At 45.2% G+C, this 12,422-nt stretch overlaps 1 protein-coding gene across 1 annotated transcript in view; it reads right to left on the reverse strand.

Annotated features, from left to right (window-relative positions):
• Positions 1-12,422, reverse strand: part of actn4 (actinin, alpha 4) — a 77,487-nt gene continuing 65,065 nt past the window's right edge. The window contains exons 15-22 of the mRNA XM_083913795.1: positions 11,572-11,712; positions 11,275-11,457; positions 9,101-9,235; positions 7,766-7,945; positions 7,492-7,638; positions 3,207-3,287; positions 619-777; positions 1-507 (exon numbers count right to left, since the gene is read on the reverse strand). Of these exons, the coding sequence (XP_083769921.1) occupies positions 349-507; positions 619-777; positions 3,207-3,287; positions 7,492-7,638; positions 7,766-7,945; positions 9,101-9,235; positions 11,275-11,457; positions 11,572-11,712 (1,185 nt within the window). The 3' untranslated portion in view covers positions 1-348. The remainder of the gene's footprint in view (positions 508-618; positions 778-3,206; positions 3,288-7,491; positions 7,639-7,765; positions 7,946-9,100; positions 9,236-11,274; positions 11,458-11,571; positions 11,713-12,422) is intronic.

Below are 12,422 nucleotides of genomic sequence, written 5' to 3' on the forward strand. Positions count from 1 at the left end.
AGAGGGTGAAGCTAAGGACCCGCACTAACGGAGCAACTGTCCCCTCCCGTCCCGTCCCCTCACGTCCCACAGCGGCCCCTGGATATGCCTGTTCGTATAGTTGATTACTTTGGACCCCGGCCCAAACCTAACTACACTTCAATCAACAAGCGCAGGGTCCTTTAAAGATTTCGGATCGCTTCTAAACGGGCACACGCAGGGGCACCTCACACCCACCACTCAAACGCTCTGTTCCTGGCGTCTCTTTTCTAACGCGCAGGACAACTCTCGACCTCACTTCCCCTCTTCTTCCTCCCTCCCTTGTCCTTCCAGCTCTCCTCCTCCTCCTCCTCCTCCTCTCGGCCTCCTCTACAGGTCGCTCTCTCCGTACAGGGCGGTGGAGAAGGACATGTAGTCGAGGGCTCCGGGGGCCGCGTCGGGCCCTGTGTAGGGCGCCATGCGGGCGATGCAGTACTCCGCCTGGTCGGGCGGGAGCTCCCTCCTCAGCTCCTCGGCAGTGATGAAGGTCTGACGGGAACAGAGAGGAAGGTTCAGACACAGTCACACACACACACACACACACACACACAAACACAAACACAAACACAAACACACGCACAAGCACACACGCAGACGCACCTTATCAGCGGCCAGGATCTTGAAGGAGGCGATGACCTGGTCGGCGGTGTCCGTGTCGGTCGTTTCCCTGGACATGAAGTCGATGAAGGCCTGGAAGGTGACGGCGCCGCTGCCGTTGGGGTCCACGATGCTCATGATGCGGGCAAACTCGCTGTCGCCCTGGGCAACCGGAAAAAAAACCAGCAGGTTAACCCGGGAGAGACGGCAGTTTGTACTCAGACGCACACACACACAGACACACACACACACAGAATGTGACACACACATAAAACATCAGGACCAACATGAAACTGACTGAGACGGTGATTAGATTTAAACACGACTGTGGTCCCAATATTTTACATTTCACACACTGACACATGCAGATACAGTATATTTATATATATACACATACACACAGTATATACAGGTATATATATAGCTGTGTGTACTGTATATATGCACATAACAGTCGCTGGTTAAAATCAACAGGACACAGATGAGGACAAACTTTTACGTATAACTGATATTTTGATTGAGTCAGTCTATTATCAACTAGAGCAGAATCAGCAAATACAAAAGCAACAGAGAAAGAGTAAGAAAGAAGGAAGGAAGGAGAGAGAGAGAGAGAAAGAGAGAGAGAAAGAGAGCGAGAGAGAGAGATCAGGGTGTCTGCAGGTGTTAACTCACACCAAACGTATCTAAGTGAACAGGACTGGGTTTGTGCCAATGAGGTTTTCTTACAAATATATTTGACTTCTAAGAAAATAAAAATACATTTTGATATCAATCCAAAAAGCAAAATGTCCCAAATGCATCAAATATTGTGTTTTTTTTAACTTGTAGTCAGCTTAAAAGAGGATGGTTATAGATCCATCCTGACTGTAATCACTGGAAAGACACTGTTGCCTGTTGTGCACAGACCTGTCACAGGCCCCCCCCCGCTCCGTCTACGCAGGAACGTAGTCGTTTCTCTTTGTGCTCAATTTACGTCCATTTTTAAGATGTTTTGTATGTCTTTGGCATCATTTTGCATCTATCTTTAGATATTTTGCATCTTTTCGTTGTGGTTTTGCATCTATTTTTAGACATTTTGCATCTTTTTGCATCTATTTTTAGTCATTTTACATTTCTATGTCATCGTTTCGTCCTGTGGCCATTTTACATCTAATTTCAATAATTTTGCGTTTTGTCATCATTGTCCGTCTCTTTGTGGTCGTCCTGTATCCGTAGTTATTTTGTGTTTACTTGTGGTCATTTTGGTCGTGCTTAGACACCCAACCCTGATCGTGAATGCCTAATCTTTAACTGCTTTGGTGTCCGCCTCATGTAAGGTGATTTAAGGCGGACTGAACTGGAATTTGAATCTGTTGGACCTGCAGACACCCTGTGAGAGCATCATGCAGCAGCAGCAGCAGCAGCAGCAGCAGCAGTACCAGGCTGAGTCCCGTAGAAATGAGGAGAGCCCGGAAATCCTCCGAGACCATCTGTCCCGATCGCTTCTGTGGAGGCCGCCACAGCACAGCAAAGGCCGGGAGGGGGGTGAGTGGATAGGAGGGGGTGAGTCGAGATAGATACAGGTGGCAGAGAGGATGGTGACGGAGCGGTGAAGAGAAACAGAGGTAGAGAAAGTAAGGCATGTTTGGGAGGGGGGGGTGAGAAAGAGATAAAAAGCACAAACAGAGAAAGTCAAAACCTGACAGACAGACGGACGAGAGGGGGCGGAGTCTGTTCAGAGAGAGAGAGGAAGCCAGGTGGAGCTGAAGCAGCGCAAAGCAACAGAGACCCCCGGTGGACAAACTGGGACGCGACACCTCTCTGCACCTCCATGCTGACGGAGCGAAACCCTGTCACTGACCCCCCCACAGGAGCTCACCACAGCCTCAGAGCAGGAGCTGATCACAGACTACATTCAGACATCATTTATATCCTTATGTTTTGTTGTTTTTTTTTGTTTAAATTTGATTTAATTTATCAAATTTGATGCATAAACCAGTGTGTTCTGCCTTCGGTGTGTTCTGAAATCTCAAATCTCATCATGAGATTGTGCTAAAAATCAGTCTTCATCGTTATCTTAATAGTTATATTACATATTTATATTAATTATTCCCATTTCAAGACTGTGCTCAAGATGAATTCAGACCCATGCCTGTGTGTTGCAGGGTCATTGTACTATAATTAAGCATTAGTTCACTTCTTACACAGCGTATTCTTGTGCAGGTCATTTAATACCAATAAAATTCAACTTATCAATGAATCTAAATGTCTTTATGTTTAATATAAAGCCCTTTGGACTGTATAATTTGCCTCAGAGCACCTTCATGAACATACTTGTCTATCAAATGGCAACAACTAGGTCTTTAAGACTTAAGAGTTTGTGGAAATAAAAGAAAAAATACACTAAATCAGGAGAATTTTGTGTCAAAAATAAGGATTAGAAAACCTTTGTCATCCAAATAAGTGCTAAATGATTTGCAAATTGGAAATAAATCAACAATTAAAGGAGTATTTCATTCAAAGCTGCTGGTCGGACTGACGCGCTCTCTGCTCTGAGGCTGGACAGCAGCTGCGGCTCTGTCCCTGCGGCCCGGCCCGTCCTGGGGTCCTACCGTCTTTTCGTTCTCCACATCGTAGCCCAGACTGATGAGACACGCCTTGAACTCCTCGGCCATCAGGGCCCCGCTGTGGTCCTGAGGTCGAACCGAACGCCCAATGACAGAGCGCCACACGTCACCAGGATGAACCAATCATTAACACAGGGGAGGGCAGGGCGGTGGATGGACGGTGACCATGAGATCCACAGGAGCATGCAAGAGATGAGGACATGGAGGATGGAGGGACAGACAGACAGTGACACACAGAGAGAGAGAGAGAGAGAGAGAGAGAGAGAGAGAGACAGAGAGAGACACACAGACACACAGAGAGAGAGAGAGAGGGGGAGAGAGAGAGAGAGAGAGACAGAGATAGACACACACAGAGAGACAGAGAGAGAGACAGACAGAGAGAGACAGACACAGACAGACAGACAGAGAGACAGAGAGGCAGAGAGACAGACAGAGAGAGACACACAGAGAGACAGAGAGACAGAGAGAGAGAGAGAGAGAGACAGGCAGAGAGAGAGAGAGACAGAGAGAGAGAGAGAGACAGAGAGAGAGACACACAGAGAGAGAGAGAGAGAGAGAGAGAGAGAGAGAGACAGGCAGAGAGAGAGAGAGACAGAGAGAGAGAGAGACAGGCAGAGAGACAGAGAGAGAGAGAGACAGGCAGAGAGACAGAGAGAGAGAGACAGAGAGAGAGACACACAGAGAGACAGATGAACAGACAGACGGAGACACAGAGAGACAGACAGACGGATGGACAGACAGACAGGCATGGATGTTTAGACAATGTCAACACACACATAACTCAACAGGCCTGATGGACCAGTGAAGACTAAAACAGTGAGATCATAGACATGTGATGGTTACGGAAGCCCTAAAGGGTCATACACACATTTAATTCCCTCCATTTTCGGGAGATTATTAGTTTGATAGATAATGAATGAAACGGCCTCAGATTTGCATCACAGTGACAGCTCATGCCTCATTAAGACACTATGGACAACACTGACGGATGGTTTCACTATATAATTAAACTATAATCTCTTTATTAATGTGCACAATGTAAAACTGCTCCCTGTACTGCTGTTTATGTTGTTGATATAATACATGTTGATATATATATATATATATATATATGATATTTTTGAGTTAATGAGGACATCAGGCTGACTTAGATTCATCTCATCTCATCTCATCTTCAGCCTCTTATCCGGGTTCGGGTCTTGGGGGCAGCAGCTTTAGCAGGGGACCCCAAACTTCCCTTTCCCGGGCCACATTAACCGGCTCAAGGGGTACAAGCGGCCGAAATGTGTTTCCTCAGGAGGGGGGCTGGAGTCTCCCTTAGAGAGAGGGGGAGAAGTTCAGCATCCGTGAGGAACTCGGAGTAGAGCCGCTGCTCCTTTGCGTTGAAAGGAGCCAGTTGAGGTGGTTCAGGATCATCTGGTAAGGATGAACCCTGGGCGCCTCCCTAGGGAGGTGTTCCAGGCACGTCCAGCTGGGAGGAGGCCTCGGGGAAGACCCAGGACCAGGTGGAGAGATTAGATCTCCACACTGGCCTGGGAACGCCTCAGGATCCCCCAGTTAGAGCTGGTTAATGTGGCCCGGGAAAGGGAAGTTTGGGGTCCCCTGTTAAAGCTGCTGCCCCCACGACCCGACCCCGGATAAGAGGCTGAAGATGAGAAGACTATCGTTTTGTTTTCTCCAGATTACGAATGAATTACCACGTCATCACGGGAAAGCAGAGGAAATAAAATGCATGCATGTGTGACCCTTTAGGGCTTCCGTAGCTGGTGGCTCCACATTTCTGCACATTTAAAGAACAAGTCCAGGATTTAAAGTAGAGCCAGACCGATCTATGGGTTGGTGATTAACATCAGCTGATACTGGCCTGTAATAATAATATTAATAATAGTATTAATAATGACAATAATGATAATAGTGAAGGAGTTAAAGGACACTTGATGCTTCATTACTTCTTGTTGTGCATCTGTGTGATCGAACTAAACTACAGACGTATCAGTGTTGCTCTATATGTTTTCATATATTTTCAGTTATGAATTATGTTTTTACAGAACATAAAATGCAGAAAATACACAGAGATTCTTATTTATTCTTTCATTTTTAGACTTGGCTGACAATAGCATGCATTATATATATTATTAAGTATAATAATGTTAAATATTTTTTATTATATTTGATTCATGGTCATTTTTTACATTGTTATTCCTTATTGTTATGTTATTTTTTATTATTTTACTTAAATTTTACATAGCAAACATGTTTCTTTCCAATGCTTTTATTGTTTTATGTAAAACACTTTAAAGTACTTTACAATCAGCGCTGCTCCACATGACTACTGACCTCATCCTGCACCCTGCACTGTGCAACGTGCCTGTTTTTGCACTATTTGGTCATAATTACTCATATTTATTTACTCCATATTATATTATTACAACACAAGAACAACTGCACTATACCATGTGAATATGTATAAATGCCTATTTCCATGTCTTCCCTTTTTAAATTTAACTTTATTGCTTATTTTTGCTTTTTTTTTTACCTTATTTTGTAATAATCTGTTGCTGCTGTGACACACAAATTTCCCCGTCTGCGTTAAACATTAAAGGTTTTCGGATACTGACATTGTTGTTTAAATGCTTTATACAAATAAACTTTAATGCCTTGCCTTTAATAAAGTTACTAATATCTCCTGAGTACCTTAATATTTTAATATATTAATTAAAATAAGCTAAAAACTTATCTCTTCACTTTAGCTCTTAACTAACTCTGGTCATTTTTACCCCATTTTAACTGATTTTTGTTAATTTTTTCATAATAAAGTGCTGAACTTTAATTCTATTATGTATTTTTTATGCTGACTTTCTTTATTATTGTATCATCAGGTGCAGATGTATTTTATTGTTAGCTTGTTTTAATCATTTCTTTGTCTGTGGATATATTATTATTAGCTTATCTTCATAATTTGTCACATATTTTATTGTTTTTATGTTTATTCTGCTTCTTTTTAATGTGAAGTACTCATAGCATATACAAATAAAGGTCATTATTATATTATTATTATTACCTTTGCAGAGTCCGATGGTGCAAAATTCACATAGATATAAAGTAAAAAATATTCAAAATATTCATATTGGCTCTAAAATCCTGGATCGGTCGGCTCTAATCTAAAGACGTGACTCTGGTCGTGTGAACCTGAGACGTTCTGATGTCTCGTGATGTGATGGGTGACCGCGGGAACGAGTCCCACAGTGTGACACACACACACACACACACACACACACACACTATGAGGTTTGACAACGACCTCAACAAACACACACTCTCTTCTGGTGACACGTCGTGCCTTCTACCCCCAAGTGTGGAAGAAAGATCCTCTCCAGGCCGTAACTACACACTAATGTCCCGATGAAATGAATATTCCTATCACAGTGTGAGTCTGCACATCTTCACCGCACAAAACACCCCAAAAACAGCTGATTTACAACATTAATCTGTCAAGAGTCAGTTCTGTCTGTCCCTCCTCTCTTCCCTTTTGTGTGAGTTTGTCTCCCTCTGTCTGTGCATGTGCATTTCCCTGCATGTGTCTTCCTCTTGTTGTCGTCTAGGTCCGGTAGGCGTTCCCCCCAGCTGCAGCCTGTTACACTGATCACCTGGATCACTACTTATACCCTGAGCTGACAGGCATGCAGCGCGGGACTGTTGTTGTCCTTCATTGGTAAACTACCCCCATCCCCCGGATTGGCATTCCCTCTCTCGTTGTGGTTTTCACGCTCCCCGTCTCTAAGTATACTCTAATCGAGTTTGTTCCTGATTCTCCGTCGTCTCCTCGTTCCTGTCTTCCCTCGACCGTCTTGTTATTAGTATTGCCTGTTTTCCCTGTAGTGTTTTGAGTTTTGCTGTTATTATTATTAAACCTTTTGTGCTTTTATTCCGTCTCCGTGTCTGCATTGGGTCCTCTCTTTTGTGTGTTATCTCTGAACCGTGCATGACATTAACCATTACATCAGCAGTGACCCCCACCACGTGCTCGCCTGTGTCACACATCAGGATCGGTACTCACACGCTTGGCTCCTCTCTCACCCCCATGTAGGGTCTAAACATTCATGCAGTCACGTTATAATTTACACAGAAAAGCCTCCATGAGTACACAACACCTTCAGCTAATAGCATATTTTATATATAACATCACACAACTACCATGATTAAAACAGTAAATGGGTTGAGGGCTAAAGGTGTTTAAAGGTGAATAAACAGCCGAGCTCGGGCCCCTGACCTTGTCGAAGTGGTTGAAGGAGGCGCGGTACTCGTAGAGCTGCTCCTGGCTGATGCCCTTGGCGTCACGCGTCAGGATCTGGTTCTCCACCTCGTTGATGGTTCGGGCGATGGTGGTCAGCAGCTGCTCCCAGCCCACACGGAGGTGCTGCAGGGAGGGAGGGAGGGAGGGAGGGAAGTCATTTTACAGAAACACAAGAAATAGAGTAAGACAGTGGTGATTTTTTGAAGGTTTTAGGTGAGTGTGTGTGTGTGTGTGTGTGTGTGTGTGTTACCTCCATGGTGTAGGAAGTGTACTGGTTGTCGAAGATGAGGGCCTCCTGGATGAGCTGGTGGGATCCCTCCAGCGTGTTGATCTCGGGCATGTAAGACATGATGGTCTTCTGGTAGTCCTTCAGGCTGCTCAGCTGGTCCTCCAGGGTGCCGTTCATTTCAATAGATATCCTGCCGATCTCCTGTCGACACACACACACACACACACACACAGCGTTTATTATCCTGTCAGTGCGACACGTGAACACTTTAGACGGGTGTCAGAGTCACGTGCAGCATCACAGCGTCACAGTGGAGGACACATTTAGACGATCTCGCTCTCTTTCTTCAGTAAGTGTTTGTGAACTTCAGTAAACGTGGGCGCAGTTGCTACTTCTGTTAAACATAAAAATAACATTAGAAATTATTTAATATGATCATTTATCCTCTTTTAGTGGAGCGGATTTTCATACTTTCAGATGCAAACTGTTTTAAACGGTCAGGCACAGTTTAAAAATAACTTTATTTTCTTATCATTCATAGTAAACAATGAACAGGGGACTTATCCTAATGGACGTTACCATTCACAGCTGGAAGAGTACACAAAAGGTTGATCCATGTCTCATCACTGAGTATTACGGCGTGGCTGTTTAGTCCAGTTAACAGACACATAATCAAAGTAAATCTTGCTTCAGTTGTTGCAGAAATAACGCCTCTTCAAAATGTAAAATCCCTGAAGGAAGTGAAGGCTTGTGAGTGTAAACAGGTCTCATGTCAACCTGACGCTGGATGGATTGATTCGCATGATTCTCGTTTTCTCTGCATTTCTACCTGGGAACTCTCGGTTTGATCTTTTGGGAAGGTTTGAAAATCCTGGTTTCTGATTGGATAAACCATCTGTCTATCACCAACACACGGGACACATCAACCAATCAGATGAGTGAAGCGTGTGACGTGCTAACAGCGTGGAGGCAAAGCTCAGAAAGGAAACAACATGTGGGTAAAGGAGATTTCCCCTTTGTGTTTAACGTGAATTTACGGATCAAAGGCCCAATTTCAATGTGTGTGTGTGTGTGTGCGTGTGGGTGTGTGTGTGTAACTCCAACCCAAAGAACATAGCGAGCACATAAAGAATATGAAACTGCTGAATTAGAAACCTGCACTGTGAGACTTCCAGACTGTGAGCGTGTTGTGCTGCAGCTCCTGACCCCTGCAGACTCTCTGCTCTATGAGCTCACTGTTGGACAATGTTGGCCTGAAAACCCTCACAAACTACAGGCAGCTGTGCAGCGACGAAGCGCTCACACACAGTGCACGGCGGTGAGCACTGGGACCGGCTGCGTGGGCTCGTCCCTTACCTCCATTTTGGCCTGTATGTAGGCGCCGACGGCGTTGGCCTGAGTGGCGAACTTGGCTCTCAGGGAGTCGTTGGAGTTCTGCTTGTTGAGCTCATCCTGCAGGGCGTTATCGCGCTGCGGCACCATGTCCATCGCCTGAAAAACACACACACACACACATTAGAAACACGCACAGCTGGAGGCACCTGAACTACAAATACTACTACTTTTACAGGGACGTCTGATCCAAGACAGAAGCAAAGAGAGGTTCATAAACAACAGACTTGTAAAAAACACTGGAAAGTTTAAGCTGCATTAAAAAAATCACATAAAAGAAACAAGTAACGCAGCACAGATGGCATCGAACAATGAGCATTCAGTGGTCAAATAGATCTCCCCTGCTTAATAAAACGCTCCGCTTTAAGGTTAAACTTTAACACCAGAAACGCCGCGGGTTAGAGGAGTGACGCACACGTGCAGCTGCTCACAGTCAGGAGGAGTCAGCGGGGGACATAATGAAGGAGGCACACGGTGTAACGGACATGGCCTTATAAAGCTCCACGCACATCAGACCGATCAATCACTGCAACAAAGGTGAGGGAGGAACTGGAACTGCATCGAGTGTTTGAAGTTCATCACGAGAGAAGTGAGAGTTAGAACGGAGGTTGAAAAGAACATTTCATTTTCATTCTTATTTCATTCGTTAGAAAAGAAATGAAAGGGAGCAGAAAGAAGATTGACTGACAAGAGGCAGACATTATAAGTCTATTTGCCAGTTTGGCGCGCTTGCATATGTCGACTTTGCAGAACGAATACAAAATAAAAATTCATCTTTTCTGCTAAATAGCATCATCATAGGTTTCTAATAAGGGCGCACTCACACTGTCCTTCTGCACCGCACCAAACACGGTTTTTCGGCTAAAGCCTAGTGCGTTTGACCAGTGTGAGTGCAACCACTCCGCGCATAACTGCGGCCAGCTGGTCGTCCACGGCCCATTTGGGAGAGGTGGGCTTTTGTAAAAACACGTTTGCACGTGTACGAGCACGAGCGTGCGCACCTGTACGAGCACGAGGCCTACGGCGGTTCTGAGGTCATTTCCTGTGCGCCTGTTGGGACATAGAAAAAAGAAGGAGGGACCATGCGCGGACATTTAAAACAATGGCGGTGAAAGGTTCACGTTGGTGTGATGCGGAGGTGGAGTGTTTACTGCAGATTTGGTCGATGAAAAGATTCAAAAACAGTCGACAAGACGCACAAAAACTCAGAGGTCTACGGAAAGATCTGGAAACAAAGCCACGCATCGCCATGACGTCATCAATGCGTGTGACGTGTTACGGCGTGATGACGTATAGGCAGCAAGAAGCATTCTCCGAGGCCCAGGTAGTGTGAGTACAAACGGGCCTGGAGGGGGGGACAAGGACCCTAAAGCACGGGGCACAGGACGGACGCACAGTGGGAGTGCGCCCTTATTCACCCTCAGTTACTTATTAATTTAATATTTGCACATCGTTTGTATGTCGTCTGATCATGTTCCTATCGGGCCACAAATATAAACTAAGAACCCGTCCTGTACGTCTTGCTCCTCGTTCATCATGATGCACAGTGTTTCCATTGTTTCAGTATGTTTATATTTTCAATTGTGACGCAGGTTTGATGTGATAAGTGTAAAAATAACATTGGATCCTGCTCTAATGTGCATCATCACCTCCTAATAAAACATTATTGATAATAAAAACAACCTTTAATCAAACCTTCTGTCACATGCATGAAGGTTCGCAGCATTAAACCGGTGTAAAATAGATGCAACACAGCAGATAAGCATCGATCACTGTCCTCTTATTGGCTGACAGACGGACTGGATATAACATCTGAGTGCATCTGACTCACAGCCCCAAGCTGCACTGTATTTATTATTTCTAATGCATCAAGTAACTCAAGGGAGTATTAAGCTAGAGCAGGGGTGTCAAACTGAGTAAAGGGTCGCTGTGGCTGCGAGTTTTAAGTCCAACCAAGCAAGAACACACCTGACTTGTGTCATGCAATTGCCTGAACTGTCTTCACACAGTGGATTTGTTGGATCAGGTGTGTTGTTGCTTGGTTGGACTGAAAACCCGCAGCCACTTGGCCCTTTACTGGATCATTTCGACACCCCTGAGCTAGAGCGACGATAATAACCCTGAGAGGCTGCAGCTACCTTTTCCCATTTGCTGTCGATGCTCTCGGGTGTGATGGTGGTGTAGGGGTTGGCTCCGCTCAGCTTGATGCCGTTGCTCTGGGCGATCTTCTGCACCTCGGCCTGGATGGCCTGGATGGCCTCCCGCTCCTTGTTGGCCTCTGCCAGGGTGGACTTGAACTGCTCGTGGGCTGTGATCAGACCCTGAGGGGAGGAACAGAGACGCGTCCGTACGTTTATACACAGAAGCGTTCACTCGCTCAGAGTTCCTGCACCTCTCTGGAGCCACAGCCCCACACACCGCGAGCGTGCACCCACCTGGATCTCCTCGATGTTGTGGACGATGAACATGTCCTGCAGGTCCTCCATCGCTCCCTCCATCCAGTTGTTGAAGGGCGCCGCTCTCTTGGCGTACTCCAGGTAGAGCTCATCTATGGACTCCAGCTGCTTCTCTGTCCTCTGTTGACCACAAAACACACTTTACTGGAGGAATGACGGGTGAATAATGTGTTTACATGCAGGACTCAAACAGCTGTTCTAGGACAGAGGCGACAGATCATCAGGCGTTAGGGTCTGGTTTTGTTTTTGATCCATTACTCTGAGAAATATGATGTTTTTCTACTATTTATTTTGATTTTTAAAGCCCCTGAACACCCACACAGGTGTTTTCAGTTAATGCGGTTGATTCAACCTCTCCTCAGGACTGTGGGTGTGTTTGACATCTTCCAGAGTCTCCTGTCAGCTTTGTTTCACCTGTGAAGGACACCTTTATCGTTCTTAGTGGTAGACGGACATTTATGACCTCATCAATACCCATCAAAGCCCGAGCAGAGGTCTGAAAACACCTGTGTGGGCGTTCAAGGGCTTTAACAAAAACATAAGATCTGTGCTCTCTTTGGTCTGACACCAGAGGACTCTCGGGCTAAAGCCTTTGTGGAGGAGAAGGAGGAGAAGAAGAAGAAGAAGAAGAAGAAGAAGAAGAAGAAGAATAACAAGAAGAAGCACAAGAAGAAGGAGAAGAACAAGAAGAAGATGAAGAAGAAGAAGAACAAGAAGAAGAACAAGAAGAACAAGAACAACAACAAAAAGAAGAAGAACAAGAAGAAGCACAAGAAGAAGGAGAAGAACAAGAAGAAGAAGAAGAAGAAGAAGAAGAAGGAGAAGAAGAA

The sequence above is a fragment of the Echiichthys vipera genome (assembly GCF_963691815.1).
Source record: "Echiichthys vipera genome assembly, chromosome: 5".
NCBI classification, from domain to species: domain Eukaryota; kingdom Metazoa; phylum Chordata; class Actinopteri; order Perciformes; family Trachinidae; genus Echiichthys; species Echiichthys vipera.